At 38.9% G+C, this 21,773-nt stretch overlaps 1 protein-coding gene across 1 annotated transcript; it reads left to right on the top strand.

Annotated features, from left to right (window-relative positions):
- The first annotated feature begins 10,265 nt into the window (after positions 1–10,265).
- On the top strand, positions 10,266–16,003 carry LOC114464989 (podocan-like protein 1). The gene is made up of 4 exons (XM_028449686.1): positions 10,266–10,691; positions 10,920–10,988; positions 12,468–13,182; positions 14,911–16,003. The coding sequence occupies exons 2-4, from the start codon at positions 10,925–10,927 to the stop codon at positions 16,001–16,003; spliced, it is 1,872 nt and encodes a 623-aa protein (XP_028305487.1). The 5' UTR covers positions 10,266–10,691; positions 10,920–10,924.
- The last annotated feature ends 5,770 nt before the right edge of the window (positions 16,004–21,773 follow it).

The raw sequence follows: 21,773 nt of genomic DNA, 5'->3' as shown, positions 1-21,773 counted from the left end.
TTATCAATGTGTATAGACCACGATTACACAAGTTCTGATTGGATTTCGTCCCATGTGACGAACTTATAATTTTGTTTTTATCAGTCGACAGAAATAATATATTTTAATATAGTTTTTCTCAACATTTTTGGAGTTGATATTTTTTTTTTTTTTTAGTCACAGTCTATTAATTGTCACTTAAAATAAAAATATAGTCGACAAAAACTATGACGAAAATGTTTAGTCCTTTAAATTAACACTGGTATCAGTACATCTTTAATGCTTTAGAAAGTTCTTATTTTTCTATCAAATGAATATTTACTTAATTTTTTTTTTTTACATTTAATATTATTTCTATTAAATATTTGGTTCTACATCTGGTTTTTTTTAACTTGAAGATTTTCTTTAATAATTTTTTGGGTAACTAAAGGTTTCACCAGATTATGTTTCATAAAACGAGCAAGGTTTGCATGTATATTATGATGGACATAAAAATAAAAATACTTTCATACAGGACTAAAATATAACTAAAATAGGGCAGGAAATAAACTTGAATAGATTTAGAGTCATTTAATTATTCTTTTCCAAAACAGTACACGCGCTGCATTATATTTTGACATTTTGAATACCAGAATAAATTACAAAAGTAATTCAGTAACTGACATTTAAAAAGAAAATTGAGCAAATATACACTACGTTACTATATGGTATGTTTTTATGTATTTCAAAAAAACTAACTAAAAGAAATGCAGTTGGACAGAATATTTAGGTGTCACGTCATTGACCTATGTACTGTATTGTTCTTAACATTCTATCTAAAAACATATTAATGCCTGAGATCCACTGTAAGGCACTCCAGGTCACATTTGTATCACCTTTCCAGTGTTTCAGTCAAAAAAAAGCCACAAGAAAAGCTCCAAATCTGTATTTCCTTTGACTAATAAACCAATAAACGAGCTAAATAAAGCGTTCCCACAAGCTTTTTACAACTGGAGGCTGCCTTTGATCATTTAAAGAGCATCATATCCTCTCATTTGGACCCTTTGGTGCTGGGATAAAACTACAAAACATGAGTGTGGAGACTGCTGGGAAGCTGCTGGAAACATCTGGATGCATTGGAGAACAATCGTTGAACTGTACGAGTGATTTGGCTTGAAGGGAAAAGTCCAGACTCTCAGGCTGTTCAGTATATCACCAGCTTTGTCTGAGACAGAGATTTTTTCTTTTTTTTTAAAGCTGCAGCAGATAATGGTATCAAAGCTGCAGAGACAGATTGTGGTGTTGAACTGGGTCATCAGTGGAGGAGGGGAGACAGTGGCTCATCATTTCCACCAAAAAACAAAAAAATAAAAAATACACATGTAAACTTCTACTTCTACAGGGTTTTATGATTTAAACAGGCCTAAGAACAAAGTATCCCCACACATGCTTTCACACCTACTTATCTATACATTATGTCACCTTTGACAGGAAATGAGATGCTTTCATCTATCCCTTTCATCTTATTATGGCCGTTCACTTTTATTGTGTATTCTTTAATTTGGACTGAATCATTTAGAGTACATAAAACACTACAAGCCATCTGCTGGGTTTTATATGCAATGTTATGCAATATGAGACTCTAATAGCAGCCCTGTGCAGTAATGTGTTGGTACACACTGCCTCCCTGTGGTGGTGGAAGTCACTGCACCTTAATGTCGATGGATCAGAATAAAAATAAGTCAAACCTTTCATGTTCAGTGGAGATAAGACTGGAAAAGGGGCGGAACTTTTCTGGTAAACTTCAATGGAACTTAAAGTTGGGAATTTTGTGAATATTCAAAAATGTAAGCTTTTCATGGGAATTATTTATTGAAATTGTAATTTTAAATAAATAATGCTGACATTTTATGGAGGTAGATTTGTGTCTATTACTCTTTATTTTTTATTAAATCACTTCAATAAAAAAAATCTTTTCAATTAAATAAAAGTTTACCTCAATCAAAAATAAATATTTTCAATCAAATAGTGTTGAAATGCAAAAAAAAAAAAAAAAAAAAAAAAAGTCCCAAATAATTGCTTTCTTTGATTGAAAAGTTGTATTTTTTATTTAAAATATATTTTTTGATTAAATAATGAAAACACAAATCTATCTCCTCTGTTTTTAGCTAAAATATATTTTAAACTTTTAAGAAATTCCTGTTAATTCCCATTAAAAGTTTCCAACTCTGAAAATATCCAGAATTCTGCAACCGTAGAATTAAATTAGATTATTTTTGAATGGATGCTAATATTTATGTTTGGATATGATGCAGGTATTTAAAATGACTCCCAATTCTAGGTGAATTTCTATAAGTCTAACTGATAAGTTTTCTATCACACATGAAGTTGTGTAAACTCTTACAATAGAGATGGTGGGAAAAAAAACTTTGATAATCGATCAATCATGATTTTATTATTGACAAATATGAATTGATTCTTTATTCCCAAAGTCCTCCTAATTTGGATATTCTAATTACATTATACAATATAAAAGGTGCTGTGTAAGTGAAATATTACAGCAGCTAACTGATGTTAAATGGAAGAACAATGGTTAGTATTAGTAATAATTGAAAATCGAATCGCTAAAAATCAGAATCAAATCGGAAAGATTAAGCAACCTTATTTTTAAACCTATACTCTCAAAAAATAAAGTGTGTATAAACACTTCAAATAATAATAATATTTTTAATCTGTAAGCGACCTTAGCCAGAACTCAAGTAGCCTACACTGTGAAAGCATAAAATAATATCAAAAACACATACGAAAGCACAATCTAACAAAATAAATGTTAATTAAAATTTACACAAATTCTAAATGCTACTATATGCTAATTATAAATATAGCAGCTATTCACCTGCTCAAATTACTTTTTTTTTTTTTTTTACAGCTAAACCAACCAACCTGGCAACACTGGCCTAAATACATACATTACAAAATACTATTCTGCAAAACTAAGCATTTGACAGGTTTGTGCACATGTGTCGAATTGATTGTGACAGACTGGGAGAGGATGAAGTGTAAAATGGTAAATATTCTAATAAATCAGCTTGTCAGAGACACACTGAACAACTCACCCATTTCAGCGTAGCCTCATCACTGAGCTAATCACCGCATCTCCAACACCTGTGGGACTCATTTACTCAGCTGTTGGAGAATCCAAAGCTTCTCAATCACCATCTTTACTGGTTCAGGGTTTCATATAGTTCAACACCATCAAATAGAGGAACATCTGCTGGCTAACCTTTAGCTTTAAAGGTTCCAAATGATACATCTAAACTCTATAAACTACAGAAACTCTTATATTAGTGTTAGTAATAGCATTAGCCTACATTGAACCAACAGTAGAAGAGTACTGACCAAAAACTTGGTGGTAACTTAAAATATTCAAACTGTGTGACGACCAAAAGTGCTTGATGATGATGTAATGGTGTAGGTCAGACATGGACAACATGCGGCCCATGGCCTAACTTTATGCAGCCCTCAAAGTAAACGTACAAATTGGCTCCAAAAACAAAATGACCATCTAAAACTTATAAAATGACTCCAAAACCACACTAACAGCAATAAAAACATACAAATTGACAACAAACAATACAAATGAGAGTAAACTATGCAACATGACAATAAAAATACACAAAAATGACATAGAAAAACACAAAAATTAACTTAAAAACACAAACTGACAACAAAAGCATGCAAAATGACATAAAAATAAACCTAATATGTGTAAAAATACACATGAGAGTAAACTATACAAAATGACAACAAAAATTAACTTAAAAACACAAAATGACAACAGAAACAGACAAATTGACAATAAGGGCCTATGTTACAAATCTAAATAATTATAGCCTGGATTAATCTTCATTAGCGGGCTTCGACTAACCAAACATTCCCTGCCAGAAGCTGTTTTACAGATCATCACAGACTGAGGTAAGCTGTTGAGAATGGAGAAATCTGTGGTCGCAGACTGCTAATTCTGTGACTAACAAAAAGTCATTGTAGCAACTGTATTTTTTTCTCAACATTTGAAAATAAAAGATTTGAAAAAAGAAAAAAAAATCATCTGATAGATGAGGTTCATTGACTGTACAGTTATGTAACAGCAAAAAGATATACGTCTGATAAGGTCTCATAAAAGATTCTTAAGTTCTTGGCGTAGCTGGGCTGCGTAAGTCAACAGGACAGTACGCTAAATGGGCGGGGCGTGTTACCCTACTGCGCAGACTCTGACTCCAAATGATGTCAAATTTGCAAGATGGAAGCGCCCCTAAGCGCCGTATTTTGGCTTCAAGAACGTTGAGTGGGAACAGCTACAGTGCGTGCGCACTGGTCCTTCCCCAGACACCAACAGTCTCCGAGCACTCATCCCATCCATCTACCTCACCTTCTCCACGCAATCCACGTAATATACAATGTAACATGGAGGACTTGGTTTTACAAAGATTGAAACAGCTGGATCAAGAAGGAACTTCAGCAGCAGAAAACAGATGGGTCTTTTGGGTTTGTTGTAAACAAAATGTTGGCAAAAATTGACCCAGTGCAGATTCCTGAGTGCTTTCACAGACACTCAAAACACATCCAAAGAACTCCTAAATAGCAGTGGTGTATTGTTTGTAATAGGGCTGTCAAAATTGCTAAAAAATGACGTTTGAATATTCCCTTTTAAATTTGTCCAGCCTATTACAGTACATTTCATACACTAGTATGCTTTCCATTAGGGACCATTCACTTGTGGTCAGCTCCATTCTTGACAGTTTTTTCTCAAAGATGACGGCAGACACCGCTGCTTGCTGCTCCGATGCGCGGCAGATCATTTCATAAGTGCTGTCCCATCGCGCCGGACAGTCATTAATCAGCTTCTCATTTTTTAATCCCTAAAGTTGTTGTTTTTAGCTGGAGGAGGTAGCTGTCGGCGGAAGATTTGTTGAAATGTGAGGCCGTCACTTTCAGCCTACTAACGGGGATTTCAATGGCTCTGACCCCGAGCCCTTTACGCACAGCCAAGTTTATTGTGTGCGCCACACATGGTATATTCACTGTTTGAAGATGTCTCTCCACTGCATTGACGTAATTAGTGGCATTGTCCGTTGTGATGGAAATTACAGATGCCCTTTCTATGCCAAAAAAGTCCAAGATCTCTTGAATGCATTCACCTACATTCTCTGCAGTGTGGCTTAGCTTAAGCTCTTTTGTTTTTATCACATTGTTAAGCATTTCCCAGTCATCATTAATCCAATGGGTCGTTGCTGTAACATAGGATGCTGTTGCTAGGGATGTCCACCCGTCCGTGGTAAGAGCCACCTGTTTGTCTTTGATTGATTCCTTTATCTTGTCTGAGGTGCTGTTATACACTTCTACGACTCTATTGGTGACGATTGGTGATTTTCACATTCGAATTTTAATATTTTTTTTTACTACTCGAATAAATATTCGAATTTAGAATATTCATTGACAGCCCTAGTTTGTAACATGATGTTTGTTTCTTTTATTGCTGTTTTTTCCCATTGACTTTGCTTGTTTCTTAGTTTTGTAGTTGTGTGCTGTGCTGTTTGTATGTTATTAAAAAATTAAATAAAAATAAATGGAAACAGTGTACTCAAGTTAGGTGATTTTATTTATCATTTCACCTGCTGAGCAGGACATTAGTTTAAACACCCTCTCCTAATCACTGTGTCCTGCCAGGGAACAAGACCTCGCAATGTCATGAAATAAGATTTCAGCAGGTCATGTCTCGCAGCAAGAGCAGCCCGGGTCGCTCTTGCTGTTGACGGTCGTCCTGCCCCCTGTCGACTGCCATCTTTTTCCACCTGCCTCCTTCATTCACCTGGCAGAAGTTCACCTGATGCTGCAGTGCTGTCAGTCAGATTTGGAGGAATGTATCGACATGCAGGTGAGGCTGCTGCATCTGTGTGGGTCAGCATGTCAGGGCAGGGCTGCCAAGTTTCAGAAAATGACAATAGTGAGACTTTAGTGACATGATGCGTTCCGGCGGAAATTTTTTTGGCCTTTTTTAACGTTGATTTCTACCTTAAGACTGATGTCCTCACCTCATGCCAGCGGCTCTCCCTGCACTGTGGCCTCCTAATGCTAGTTTTAATCAACCAGAAATAGGAAATGAAAACTGTAACAAGAATTTTGTCAATATTTTATTTCAACCAACTCTCCATCATTTAGTTGGGGACATGTCTCATGTTGTAGGTGTTTGTGGCAGATTGTGATGCCTTGATGACAGAGGCAGGGGGATCCCACTGAAAACACTGTGGCCCAAGGCAGTGCTACCTTTACCTCAGCTCTCCTTGTCTGCAACAGAAAGGAGGTCATTAAAAAGCAAATCATGTAAAAAACATTAAAACGTCAAGTGATTTTTGATTGAAAGAATGTCTTAGCAGACTCAAGGTTCACAGAAAGACACTATTACATACAAAAATGATCAACTCAGAACAGTTCAAATGAACATTTGATTAGACAAAGCTTTTGTTTCTTTTACTATGTATTTATGCTGATATAACCTACAAGTGCAATTCAGCTACTAGCAGTGTTCTTAACACTGCTAGTAGCTGAATTTCAATTAATTTAAGTTCATGTCTAGCACACACACACATGAGTGAAAGAGAGAGACACACACACACACAAAATGTTAGTTTTTTTAAGGCAGACATACACTGTGCGATTTTTGGCCCATTTTGAGCTGCTTTTCGACTCGAGCGTCTATTTTTGGGATCGTGCGAGTCTCTGCTAGATTGTGTGTCGTGCATCGTGTAGTATACATAGGGTCACGAGAAGCGATTAACACCTCACACCCAGCTCCCGATCAGCAATCGTGCGGTTGTAAGGAAATAAAACTTGTTAGAAATCCAGTTGCGCCACGTGAGGATGTGTCACAGTTGAAGCAGTGCCACGGTCTGGTTTACCTTAAACCCTCACACTGCGCGTGCGCGAACAATGTAGGACCGCTGTAAAATTGATAGACTGTACTCTCCATGTCTGTCCAGCCAGCTCCTGGTCCATCACATCATCATTTTTTTTTTTTAAAGCTCTTTTTGCTGAGATATGCAAGTCTCTCCACTTCCGGGTTCTTCTTCTTTGTTTGTTTTAATGGCGACGCTTCAGAGTTCTTCTGAAGGCCCCCATCCCGCTTTGGAACCAGGAAGTAGTGGGAGAAGAACCCAGCCTGGTGGTCCTCGTGCCTCACCTCCCTTATGGCCTTTTTCCCTAGGAGGGTGGACAGCTCTTCCCGCAGTATACAAGCGTGCCGAGGGTCGTGGACTGAGGTGAAGGTAGCTGCCTTTGTTACCGGCGGTTTGTGGAGAAACTGCAGGCGGTAGCCATGGGACATAGTTCTCACCACCCATGGGTCCGCGCCCAGGGCTAGCCATGCCGCTCTGCGATGGGCTAACAGAGAGCGGCTGGCTAGCCTTCCTGAACCATCAGGAAGGAGGGGGGCGCCTTGAGGACCCCTGACCCCAGGAAGTGGGTTGTCCACCTCTTCCCCGGCAGGGAGTGCCACGGCGGCGAGAGGCTTCCAGATGAGGCCTGAGGTCCCCTGGTCCCCATTGTGGGACATGCGGTGTCGGGCGAGGCATTGAGGCTCTTGGTTGCCTTGAACCTCTAGCCCTCCTACGTAAGTCGCCAGAGACTGCTAGCGCACAGCGGCGACTTTCTTGAGCTTGCAGCAACATTTTAGCTGCCTCTGCTCCGAATACAGCCGAAGGATCCACTGGCAGCTTAAGAAAACAGTCCCGATCTCCTTGCGGGAGCTGAGACTGAGACAGCCATAGGTGGCGTCTGGCGACCCAGAATGAAGCCAAGGCTCTGCCTGAAGCTACTGCCTGCTCCTTCATAGTAGAAGAAAGGCATGCAGAAGCGGCCTGGAGCTCATCCACAATGGAACCATCCTGTACCTGCAGAGACAGTTGACGGAGGTAAAGGGACATAATGGCTCCAGTATTAGCCAGTCTGGTCTGTGTAGCCATAGCTTTGTGCATCTTTGCTAGCAGACCGTCCATAATCCTGCAATTCTTGCTAGGGCAGGTAGCCCTACCTAAGACAGAGCTGGAGGGAGAGACCAGTGGGATTTGGATTGTGAGAGAGAGGAGAATGGTTTGCAATCGACTTCTGAGCATGTCAGCTGCACCGCAGCAATACGCTTCAGAGTCGCCGGCAGCGCCGATACGGCCGGAGCACCCACTGCACAGCCGCGAGCAGCGGAGCTCAGCGGCAGTTCAACCGGGCGCGTCAACTGCACCACAGCAATACGCCGGTAAGAACCTTGGGAGATGCCGATTTAACCGGGCTGGAGCTTCGACCCACTGTTAGCCGACTCGAGAGTCTGCGCTCAACACGGGGCCCCACCAAGCGCGTCAGCTGCACCACAGCAATACGCCGGTATCGGGGATCACAGCCACAGAAATCACAGCTTTTTTTTTATTATTATTTATTTATTTTTTTGAAAATAAACACCACTAACGGATAATCCAGGGAGGCTGCCCGCAGACAGACGCCCAAACCACAACAGGTAAACGGATATATGCTGTAACCCACACACAGAAGTTTCTACAACGGATTGACACACTGCACCCTGACTGAGTGGAGATCAAACAATCACTGAATCCATGCCGGCACAGGTGTTTTATAGGTAACCTGTGGGGCGTGGCCGGGAAAGCCGGAGTGTCTTAAAGAATTATCCATGTACCCTGACGAGCAGGGGGGTCATTCCCCCATACATATGAAATATGTATCTGGCTGGAGAGATAGTCTCCAGACGATAGAGAACCTCTATTCAGGAGGCACACTCCCCGCAACATACGACTCTGGTTCAAATATTTACTGAAAAGTCAATATTATGTTATTGTTCTGTTTTTGTTGAATGTTTTATTGTTAAAGGGATGCACTGTATGAATAAGTATTGTATGGAGAGACGATTTTGGATACCACCATGAAAAATATTGTAAGATTTGCATCGTACAATGTAAATGGCGTGCTTCATTCAACTAAACGGAGTAAAATATTGTCCAAATGAAAAAAAGATAAAGTCCAAATTGCGATGTTACAAGAAACGCATCTTAATCCAACTGGAAATGAAAAATTTAAAAGACTTTTCCAAAGTGTATCATTCATCCTATAAATTTGGTCATAAAAGGGTGGTTGCCACTCTGATATCTCATACTGTGCCATTTGAGTTTCTTTCAGAGAATAAAGACAAAGAAGGACGTTACTCTCTAATATCACGCAAAATAGATGGAACAGTGATAACAATACTTAATGTCTATGTTCGCCCAGGCAGTGATTTTTCCTTTTATAGGAAACCTATTGAGTTACTGACAAAGGCAAATGGAGTGGTTATCTGTGGTGGGGACTGGAACATAAGTCTAAACTCAAGGCTTGACGCATCAAAGCTAATTGCCCAAAATACTGTACAGAAAAAAAATGAAAATGCTGATGTCACACCACGGAATCATAGCTATTTGGAGATATTTCTCTCCAACAAGCAAAGATTATACTCAATATCCCCACTCCCATGCAGTGTATTCCAGAATCGATTATTTTTTTATTTTTAAGAGGGACCGCAATAGAATACAGAATGCGGAGATTGGAAGTATAGACATTTCAGACCATGCACCAATAATATTAACTGTGGAAATGAGTAATGAACCTAAAAATCTCCTTTGGAAGCTAAACGCACACATTCTAAATGATTGACAATTTACTAAAAACATTAAATCTGATATAAAATCCTTTTTGGAGGGAAATGTTAATAGTGAAGTTAGTCCTGAAATCGTCTGGGACAAATTAAAAGCGGTAATGAGGGGTAAGATCATTTCCTTTTGTGCACACAAAAAAAGGAGAGACAAATTAAACAGTTAAATTTGAATAGGGAATTAAAATAACTTAAGACAGAACATAAAATAAGTTTGAATCCTGCGCTCAATATCAAATTAAAAATTTTAAGAAATAAAATAAATGCAATGTATCTATCTACTAGACATACGAAAGAAAATGATTTACACAAAACAAAGATAATATGAGTCCAGTTCCAAATTTTCCAAATTATTAGCGAGAAAATTGCAAAAGCAACAAGCACATAATACTATATATAAAATCAACAACCCAAATTTAAAAACATGTGTATATAAACAAAGTGAAATTCAACAAATCTTCTTCAATCACTACAAATGACTGTATAGCTGTAGGTGATGTTTTTTAGGTAAACTTTGGCTCTCTTAGTTTCAGTCGAGTGTTGTTTTAAAAGTACCTCATCTTTAGCTGAGTAATGTAGCACACCATGTCCAACTCTTTGAAACGTGGCGGTTAGGTTTGATGCTTCGGTGTCAGAATTCATTCTTATTTTACTTGTGATGCACAAGAAACCCATAAAAACATAATGACAGTCATATATTCACCAAGGCTTCAGTGGTATAAACCAGTCTCTGCAAGAAGTTTCCTATCAGTTGCTATTGATCTTTGGGATTCCTTCCAGATGGAGTGTGAGTGTGAGAATCCTCTCCCACGTTAAAGTATTTCAGAGAGTCATTACGCATGGCTCAGCCAAAGCTTCTGTGTGAAAAGCGTCCACAGGAAGAAGCACTACAGCCAGCGGTACATGATGGTTCAAAGGTTAGGAAACAGACAGAAAGAGAAAGGGTCAACCAAGCAGTACTGACACATGGAGAGGAAACCGCTGACGGCAGGTAAGACTTAGCTACATTACCAGATGAATGTCTTTATTTCATCTAGTGTCATACCTACAGGTGAACCTTAGATTCTATTCTGTTGTAAAACGAAATCATAAATGTCAATGGCATGTTTACACTTACAGCGATGATGTGGGCATCAATAACAGTACAGTTATTTGTTGAATTTGTTGATATTGATGTTACAGCCTCAACCTTTTACATTTTGTCTCATTCTTCAAACAGATTAAATGAAAATGCTGATGTTTCCTTTCTTCTTTGCTGCGTTTGGATTTTCCGATGTTTTGCAACTTGGTAAGTACCAAATCTGAATTTTTGCGAATTTGAGCATAAAAAAAAAATTACATAAAAGAGGGAAATTAGTATCATTTATGAAACTTGTTCAGAGGATTTTACCATTATTGTTCCCTAGGATGTAGAGTTCTTTGAGTTTGACACATGCGCTTTAGAGCAGTGGTTCCCAAACGGTGTGCCGCGGCACACCAGTGTGCCGTGAGGCAAGTCCAGGTGTGCCGTAGGATTTTGTGACAACCATTATTGAAATATACAACTATAGAAAAAACATTATGTTTTCATTTACTACTTTGTATGCACTCATTTTATAATACAGAGGCAAACTCAATACCTTAAATGTTTTTAAATATTTAATCAATACATATTTCATGAGTAATATGGTTGTCTTTGTCACATTCTATATGACATTAGTAAATAATTGTGCACATTTACAGATATTGTACATGATATGAGTGATAACACATGTTATAAAAGCTATTTTACACAATAGGTGTGCCTTCAGACTTTTACTTGTCCTTTGGTGTACCTTGGGCACAAAAAGTTTGGGAACCACTGCTTTAGAGCATCCAATGTGGCCCGCAGAAGAAAGTAAAAGTGAGAGTGTAAACATGAATTATTGTGGAACTTACCAACTAATTCAGGTGTAGATTTCTCAGCCCCTTTCCAATGACTATAACACATTTATATATATGGTGATCTTATAATCGCAAATTGTTGAAAGAATCTATTTTTCCAAAATCCTATATTTTCCTCAAATTGTCTAACAAAATTTCCCTTAGTTACATTGCAATTTTATCACAAAATCAGGGAAATTTAAAGAGAAAATCCTGCAGGGACTGATACAGTATGTTTTACTTATTGGTTGGATATTGTCGATGCCTACCGTACTTTATTTGGTAAATGATAAATGGACTTGATTTATATAGCGCTTTATCACCACACTGAAGCAGTCCCAAAGCGCTTTACATATCAGCTCATTCACCCAATCACTCTCACATTCACACACCAGTGGGACAGGACTGCCATGCAAGGCGCTAGTCGACCACTGGGAGCAACTTAGGGTTCAGTGTCTTGCCCAAGGACACTTCGACACATAGTCAGGTACTGGGATCGAACCCCCAACCTCTCAATCAGAAGACGACCCTGTACCACCTGAGCCACGGTCGTCCATTTACACTGAAATCATGGTTCAGCAACACTATGATAACCTGTCTTTGGTGTATTCTGACATCCTGAAATTTGCATCTACAGACTTGACTGGTCACATTGCTAAAGCTACAATTCAAAGTAAAGCTGAAATAGGTTACATTTAAAAAACTTGAGCTGCTAAATTTAAAATTAAGACAAAAATAGGCCCCAATAGAGGAGCATAAAGCGTGGAAGGTGGTCAACAAAAAAAAAAAAATGCTCCAAATGAGAGATTTGTGGTAAAACAAAGGGAACATCACACTGTTGCTAACAATCTCACACCTCTTTTAGGTGCGTTCTCTGCTCCAGTGTGGAAGGAATCCAGTACGGCCACAATTCAACTTATCACTCAGACTCCACATCCTCCCCCTCCTCCTCTTCTTCATGTGGATAATGGCTCCTGTTTCGTCCTCATTACATCCTCACTAAAACACCCAGGAGCCTCTCATGTTCCGACCCCCAAACCACAGGCTGGTGCTCAGCTTTCCTCCCTTAAAATTCCCTCTTCTTCAACATTCAATCACATCCCCGATTTAGGAAAAAAACTTCCCCGTCACCACAGAATAAAAGAAAAGGATGTTTTGTCCCTTAAAGACAGACAAACGCCAAACAAAGGAAACATCGGAAATAGTAGATTTACCTTTAGTGAGCTCAAAGCAACGCCTAAACCAAAATCAACTATAACTCAGACAATAGAGGTCCAAAAAAATCCAAATCCTTCACCAAAATACCAGCAAATCAAATTTACAGAAAAACAAGCCAAACATGCTCACAAATCAAATGTTCCCCCAATTAGAAATGAGCCCATATCTACATTAAAGCAAGATAAGGCGTCGTCACCTCACCTGCACCATACAGCCACGAAAACATCTTCAAAAAAACAACACGGAGGAAAAATGAGGAAGAAAAAAAAGAAGAAGAAGCAGAACTACAGGAAACTCCAACCACCTCAACCTGCTTCATTAACTGATAACCACTGTCCCTCTGAGTGTGTTTGCTTTGGAAGGTAACGTAGCGCCAAGTCAAGTGATCACAATAAACCCTGTCTGTGTTCAAAATAGCATATTCTGTACTATACACTACAAACTGAAATGAGAACTGTCTACTATATACTATAAGTATGATTAGGATAATGACCGTTCCCACTGAAGTATACTTCCAAGTTTCCCAAGATGCATTTGGAACCCATAACGACAAAAACCAAAAGCACTCTGAGGTGAAATATCTCTGGCGAAATGTTTGAAAGTTCTGAAAACATTTTACGCGAGAAAGTGAACAAGTAGAACAGGGGTCACCAACATGGTATCTGCGGGCACCAGGCAGCCCCTATGGACCATGGGAGGTGCCCTCAGGCCTGTTCTAGAGTTCTCGTCACCAATAAGCCCCATATAAAATCTGATTTGCTTGGCAGGCTTCAAAAAAAGATAAATAGAGATAAGAGTTACATACATTTTTGTATTAATTTACATCATCTTTAGAAAAGAAAATTCTCTGAAACATTGAGACATTTTTTAAGTGTCACAGATTTAGTAAATGACTTTTGAACAGTTCAAAAACGCAAAGTGGATCTTCAGAAAAATATTACATAATGGTTAAATTGTACAAGTACAAACATGTTACATGTTTTATGATTATTTAAAGTTATTGCAGTGTTCCGTAAAAAGTATGTATATATTTAGCACTGTATTATAGGCTAACATACTTCTGCAGCCTGCTGAGAGAGAAAGAGAGTTATAACTACAAATTAACTTTCTTCTGTTAATTCTTGTTTTTTTCTTCACTAATCAATCAATCTTTATTTGTATTGCGCTAATTCATAACACGTATTATCGCAAGATCCTTCACACACCTGTCAGCATTGAGCTGCTCTAACTTATCCTGAGTTACCATGACTACCTGTCAACATCAGTTCTTAAAATTGACCGCTCCCGTGGGGCGTGCAAACAAATCCGACGTTGCACACCATTGAATCAAGCAGCAGCCATGTTGAAAGTCTCAGCTCTGACTGTACCTGAACCGCAGAGATATTTGAGCCACAGACAGATAGAGATTCCTTGCTTTATAGATAAGATAGTAAAATAGAAACATGGCAATTTCCTGTGAAATGTAATGAAAATGAAACAGTTGCATAAATAAGGAGAAATAAAGTGTTACATGTTGAATCTTAAAGTGAAAACGTAGTATTTAATAAGTGCAGCCCTTCGGACTATTCACTAGCTTTGAAGTAGATCTCTGTTTCAGAAAGGTTGGTGAACCCTGAAGTAGAATATCAACATGTGGCATTTGATCCATAAAACCCACAGAAACACATTTCATTCCAACATTTCGGAGATTTTTGGAGACCCGCCATCGTGCAACTGACAAATTTTCAAGCTAACTTTAAAACAAAAGCCCTAATTACAAAAGCGTAAAAAAAATAAAATAATAGAAAACAAGAAAAGATGCTTTTGTTTTGAAAAGGGGATGTTTTGATTTTTAGCTTGAAGTCAGTCCCAGGACTATTGTACATTCTTCTGCAATGCATCATGGGGCGGTTAAATATGACTTGTGTGCCCACCGTGCAACACTTCAAAAATGTTTCGATATTGTAGGCTATACATTTGTGTATTTCTCGCATACTTGATCTTTGCATACTGTCTAATGTGAACGTCAGCCTTAGCATTAGTAGTATGTTAGTATGACATTTCAAACACAGCCTTTGTCTTTACTCTCATGTGTTTGTTTCATGTTGCAGCGTGGTTGAGTGCTCGGATAGAGGTGTTTACAAAGTTCCTCACGGGATTCCCAATAATTCCAGCTTCATTTCTCTGAAGAACAACTTCATCTCCAGTATCAGGATGGACCTGCTTCATCATTTAACATCCTTGCAGTTCCTCATACTGAGCAACAACTGGCTCACAGACAATAGTTTAAGAGGAGTTTTTAAGGAAGGGATTCTTGCTTTAAAGCATCTCTACTTGGATAACAATCACCTGGAAACGGTTCCAGTGGACCTGCCGCGGTCTTTAGAGGAGCTTCATTTGGATAACAACTATTTGAGGGACTTATTAGAGGACAGCTGGCTTCAGTGTCCTTTTCTTTCCATTCTGAGCCTCAGCAACAACCAGTTGGGACATGGATCTCAATCTTTCCCTGATGGAGTGCTTTCACCACTGTTTAACCTCAGAACTCTGAACCTTAGCCACAACCAGCTGACGTCCGTACCGATGGGTTTACCGCCCTCCATCATTGAGCTCTACTTGAAAGGAAATCTCATCAAGCAGCTCCACGAGAGGACTTTCATAGGAATGACAAAGCTGGAGGTCTTGGACTTTAGTGGAAACAAACTAACAAACGACGGACTTGGTAATTCACTCAATGTAACACACTTGGAAAGCCTGAACCTAGAGGCAAACCAATTGGAGCAAGTGCCACAAACACTTCCTTCATCACTCAAAGTTCTCAATCTGGGGAGCAACCTCATAAGCTCCATAAAGAAAGTTGCTTTCAGCAATCTGAAGAAGCTGGAGCTCCTAAGCGTGGCAAGGAATAAGGTGTTTGAAGTGGCAGCAGGTGCGTTCAGGGCATTGTCCTTCCTGCATCAGTTGGACTTTTCACACAACACCCTGCAGAAGGTGCCTCGACTGTTGCCTCGCAACGTGCACTCAGTGTCCCTCAGCAACAACAGGATTCGATCAGTGCCTGCTGATGCTTTCTGTTGGGGAAATCAAACTCTGACTATCGGCAGGCGTGTGCACGTGGAGCTGGAAAACAATTTAATTGATTCAGGGACGTTGGATCCAAAAGTATTTAGATGCATACATGAAAATCTAGTGGTGCACTTCTGAACCGAGGACATTTATGAGATTTATGATGCAGGAAAATGTTTCAATGAGTGAAAAGTATTTATTGTTGGTGTAAAAATAAATCTAATAATCATCTATGTACGATTATTCCTTATCCATGCACACACACAGTTATTTTATATAATTGAGCTAACGTGTCTGCACTTAGTGATGCATACACACACAAAAACTTCACTTTCTTTTAAGGTAGCGTTGCTAACCACATGTTAGCCTAGCTAAAGGTCAAAACATTGACATTGAAACATTCTTTTCATTTTTTTGAAGAATAATCTCCAACGCGCCCTGTCTTACTCATCTTCCTCTAAGATTTCAATTCCAAATTTAACATTTAAATTCAACATATTACATTAAAAGTAGAAAGTGTTTCTACTTTTAATAACTTACAGATACCATTGTTTACAGTTTTATTTTTAGTGCTTTCCCCCTAAAAACATTATGCTTAACAATAAAAATTAAAAAAAACGTGTTACTGGGACTATCCCATCGATTAATAGAGTCATTGGATAAAATATACTTTTGCATACATCAAGTTCAATTTTAAATATACAACAGAAAATACGACCGATCACATAATAATACCCAATCGTTGGTTTCCTTTGTAGGAACAAAATTACATTTTGCAAAGTGACAGTGATGACAATGTTTGTGTAATCTATGAACTAAAGAGTGTTTGCCCCAGGATTGTCCACAAGCACAGAGCAGGTGATTCAACTTTTAATCTGGGTAATTTTGCACGACGACAAGAAAATTATGAACTGAATTAGCAGCGACAACATTAAACCAATCATCTTTGGTTTGTGCATCCACTGCAACACATATCAGCATTAAGCAACATCAGCAAGATATTGATTAGACAAGAATACACATTAGTGGCTGCTGTACATACACACACACACACACAGTGAAAGCAGATATTGATCGTGTAACAGATTGACAGAGGCGATAATAACTGATTACAAGTACTCACGTTACTGTAATTGAGTTGCTTTTAAAGAAATAACGTAATTTGTTACATTTCTACGCCCAATCGTTACTGAGTAAATATATTTTTTTGTTTTAAAATGATCAACAGACATTGTGAAACTACAAAAAAATCAAATGACCAGACAACAATCAAATGCATCACATCACAGCCAACCAACCAGATTAAACGTATCGTACCGTGTCAAAACAGCATTGATATTATTTTCTCAGTTCATAAAGTTCATAAATTTAGCTATACTTAGAGCCTGAGAATTGTTTCATTTTGAATTGAATTCATTGGTGTTATTTTATTGAAAAAAGAGTTGTACATCTTGCCAAAGCTTTTATTTTATACAGATGAAATTTGTGGAGAAGAAATTAACTTCCAATTGTGCCAGACTTCGTCTCTTCTTTTTTAAGTTTATACATGTGAGGTTTACTGTATGCCCGGGAACCGTGGCAACATGTATTACCAAAAATAAACATGGGAGGTGAAAGTAACTAGTAACATTTACTTTAAGTACTATTTAATTGAGCTACTTTTTACTTATACTTGAGTATTTTATGCATGACTTACTTGCACTTGAGTACAATTTCAATGAAGTAACAGTACTTCTACTGGAGTAGGATAAATCAGTACTCTTTACACCTCTGCAAATTGACCACTAGGTGGCAGGAGTGTATAGGAAGCTAATTGTTGGATGTGGATTGGTCTAAATGTGTAAACACAATCTGAACCTGGATTTTAATCCAGCTGCATGATGTAAATAATGCCAAAGCATATATACCAGTCTTTTACTGGAATACTAACCTAGTAATGCAAGCATGTGTAAATATAACATGTTATATCTTCTACTGCACATGCACGGTCCAGATTTTTTTTTTTTTACAGAGAAACCAAAATGCTAAATATTTGGATTTGCAGTAATGTGTGAGGAATGGGGAATGCACAAAGAAAATATGTTTTTTTCTTTAAATGAAAAACTGACAAAAGAAAAAAAAAGTTTGAGCCTACGTGGAGGTCTTAAGCATTTTTCTCCTCTTTTTCCTTCTCACACGATATTGAGTTCCCTGAGCGACGTGGCACTGCACCCATAGGCCCTGGGAAAGAGCAGAGGAGGGGGTGAGGGGGAGGGAGGGAGGGAGGGTTGGGATGAAGGGGAGAAAAGGAGAGAGAAGAGGAGGGAGGATCTGAGGATGCATCCAGGCTCCACAAGCTCAACGCGTGTCCAGAAAGGAAGAGCTGTGGCTGGTGCTGGGAGCTCACCAGCACCTCCTGACAGTCCAGCAGGACCCCAACCCTCCTATCACCAGTCAGCATCCACCTGGATCCACCAAAAAACCCCAAACTCTTCTTATTATGAGTGTGTCTCCTATAAACTTTCTGTTTTTTCATGCAAATGTAGTTTTTTTAACCTCTACAACCCAAATTTTACACAATAAAACCAACCTGATCATATCATCTATCCTATGCATGCCTACGTGCACATTTTAAATTTGGATATATATGAGGGTGATTGGTCCTGTGAACTATTTTTTCTTGTGCAGCTTGTAGAATAATGGTCATCCTATAGCACGAGGGCTGCAGGATTAGCAGCAGCAGCACAGACAAGCATTGTTCATCATCACCATTTCTCATAAAATCTCCACATTTGTTGGAATGCACACCAGAGAAACGTGAAAGAATTAACTATCAAGTACTTGAACATACAGGACAAGCAACTTCTATGGATCAATATTATGGAACATTAAAGTACCAGCTTACTATTATTATTTGTCAAAATCAAGCAATGCACAATTAGCAATTTCTGCAGAATGCACCAAAATAAACAGATAAGTAAATACACTCCCAAAGGCAAAATGTGAATGCAAATAATCTAATCTATAATATATAATAATCTTTGTAAAAACGAAACCACAACATAAGAAAAAATGCCACATCTAAAACCCTTCTTTTTTTGCATTTAATTGCCATTTATCTACTTGGCTCTTTGTTGACTTGTCTCATAAACTTAATTAAAATGAAAATGTTTGAAAATACTGCATGAAGTGTTTATTTTCACTTCCACATTATTTTTAAATGACAGTGCCAAAAAAAACACTATTATATTGCACTTAACTCCAAAAATATCCAGGCCGCAGCTTAAAACTTGAATCCAACATTTACTTTTACCTTAAAGTCTTAAAGATAAAAGTGACCATGTTGAACCCACTTGTACAGTAAGTCTCAAAAATAGCAAAGCCCGGCATGTAATTTTAACACTCAAAGGTAGGTGGCACTTCAGTTAACCAACAGAAAGACATTGGATGGAAAAGAAGCAAAGTAAAAGAGGGAGGGAAGAATATAAGAGAGGAGGGGAAGAGAGAGAGAGAAACCATGGGAGCCAGAGGGACCTCAACACACACTCACACACACGTTTGCACTGGTACCACAGGCTCTTGGCACACACACAGGAGCATCCAGTTCACACAATTCACACCGAGTCACGCATGAGCAGACACGCAGATAAAAGCTTTTACAGTTCTGCAAATGCAAATGAAGGATGATGCTTAGTGTGGCTCTGCATGTGCACACTATCATGTGACTAGTGTAACAATGTGTGTATGTATTGTCCAGAGGCTCCATATGGGGACTTGTTGTGAATGATGAAAGTAAAAAGTGCAAAAACTTTCAGAGCACTAAACTGTGAATAAAATCTTGAACAATCCATTGACATGCTGTTGGTGCTGTAACTGGGTCAGGTTGGTGTGCAGACATAAAGCTCTATCTGCATCAGCTTTCTTCCAGAATTAATCTTTTTTTATCATTGAAAAAACAGTAGCTGATCTGTTGGACTGCATTAGACAGCCTTTGTTACCAGCTGAGCCTTGGACACCTACAAACCTGTAGCTCATTTCTACCTTTACCATGAAAAGCATAAGCGCACTTTACCTCAATATTCACACTTATTTAAAAAAATTAAAAAAAATGTTGCTGGTAGCTGTAGTGAATCTTAGCCTTCGTAGGAAGAAGAGATGGTACAACAGACAAATCTCACAATATACAGTAATAAAACTGTGCATTAGTACCTTTTTGAAATGTTCTGTTTATACAAATATCACATATATCACAGAAGTGGCCACAAAAATGTGTTAATGTATCACCATTCATGTCAGCATTTAGAATTAAAACAACGGCGTGTAACTTTTGGCCACTAGGGGCGCTATACCTGTAATTTTCACATCAAGCGCCCCTAGTGGCCACAAGCACCACAGCACTGTCGCAAAAATCAACAAACAGTCAGCCGTGCCAGCATCCCTTGTCTTTTGATTGTGTATGCAGACAGTAGTTGACCTGTAACTTTGGGATGAGGATCGGCTCAAAGGGCTGGGTCGGTCGGGCTGGGTTGCAAAGCGGGGCTGGGCTCACGCCGCGACGGGAGGAGCAGCCGCCACCATCCTCCTCTCCCCACCACCAGAGGCCAGGCGCTCGGCCCACCTCGCCGCTTTGGTGCGCTCCCCCCTACTCCCTGGCCTCACCATTATCATCGGCCCCCTGGTCGTGCTGCAACCGTGGTGGGGGCGAATGGGTGACTGGGGTGTGTGGGACAGTGTCTGGGACAGGCGGAAGGCGGGTCGGCAGAGGGGGCGGGTCTCTGCGGCGTCTTTTTAGCCTTCTTTAGAAGCAGTTTTAAACTTTTTGCTTGCCTCGGCCATGACCAGGAGTCGATCAGGTGGAAAAATAGTAACAAAAGCCTTAGCCCATTGAGTATATCTGAGCCTGTGGTCACATGACTGCCATAAAGTGATAAGGTCCGTCTGTCCAAACTTACTGTACATGGGCGGTATTTCAAGAGAGAAGCCCCGCTCGAAGCAATGACACTGTCAAGCGCTGTATATTGGCCTGAGGAATCATTTAAAATAACTCATATGGGTCAACTCTTTAGGTCAAAAAGTGGCTTTAAGACTCATCTGAGCATTAATACAGGAAAGAACAAAGGGTTTGTATATTTAATGGATTCTTCCCTTGGCATAAAGGTTTATCTTTGGTTAAAATGCTGTCAAAATCTGTTGAGTACTGTTGAAGTAAGCCTGCTAAAAGACAAAACAACAGACACATAAATATTAATAATAACTCTCTTGGCAGCGGTCATAAACTACAAGAGTAAACAAAACATTTGTTGAATGTTAAGATGCAGTTGCAGTGTAGAACTCAAAGCAGTGGCTAACCACAAAGTGAACCATGATTCAGTAAGGTGAAGATCTGTCATTTTCTATTGCCTTACGTAAGAGAAGTACAATTGTCATGTCTGATAAATCTTGGGTCATACACTACATAATATCTCGCTGTGAAGTCTGCAAGGCAAGTTTATCAATAAATGAACGTAGTACTTAAACAGACTTAAATATTTTTAAGCTTTCCTGAGGAGGTTTTTTCAGATGTTTTGATATTGAAATGTATCGTAAACATACAGATAGACAGAAGAGGAGCAGTAGTGTTCATCTGTAGCACCAACCTTGTTTGTTTATTATTTATTTCTGTATAATGTGGTCTCGTATATTCTCTATATTCTGTATTCATATATTGTTTCAACCCTGTTGGTTGCTTTTCTTTTCTTTCTGTAATGCTGCTGGAAATGTAAGTTCCCTGACAGAGCCTTTCCAAGGGATTAATAGTCTATCTAATCTAAAAGTGCAATGGAAACACTTTTTCAGCAATTACACGTCAAGAGGACATGACGTACCTGGTCACATGACCACTTCTCTCCGAGAAAACATGGCGCAGTACATGTGGACAGAAGAGGAGACC

The sequence above is a fragment of the Gouania willdenowi genome, chromosome 6, assembly GCF_900634775.1.
Source record: "Gouania willdenowi chromosome 6, fGouWil2.1, whole genome shotgun sequence".
NCBI lineage: Eukaryota > Metazoa > Chordata > Actinopteri > Blenniiformes > Gobiesocidae > Gouania > Gouania willdenowi.
Note: the sequence above shows the minus strand (reverse complement) of the source record. Positions and strands in the feature narration are given on the sequence as shown.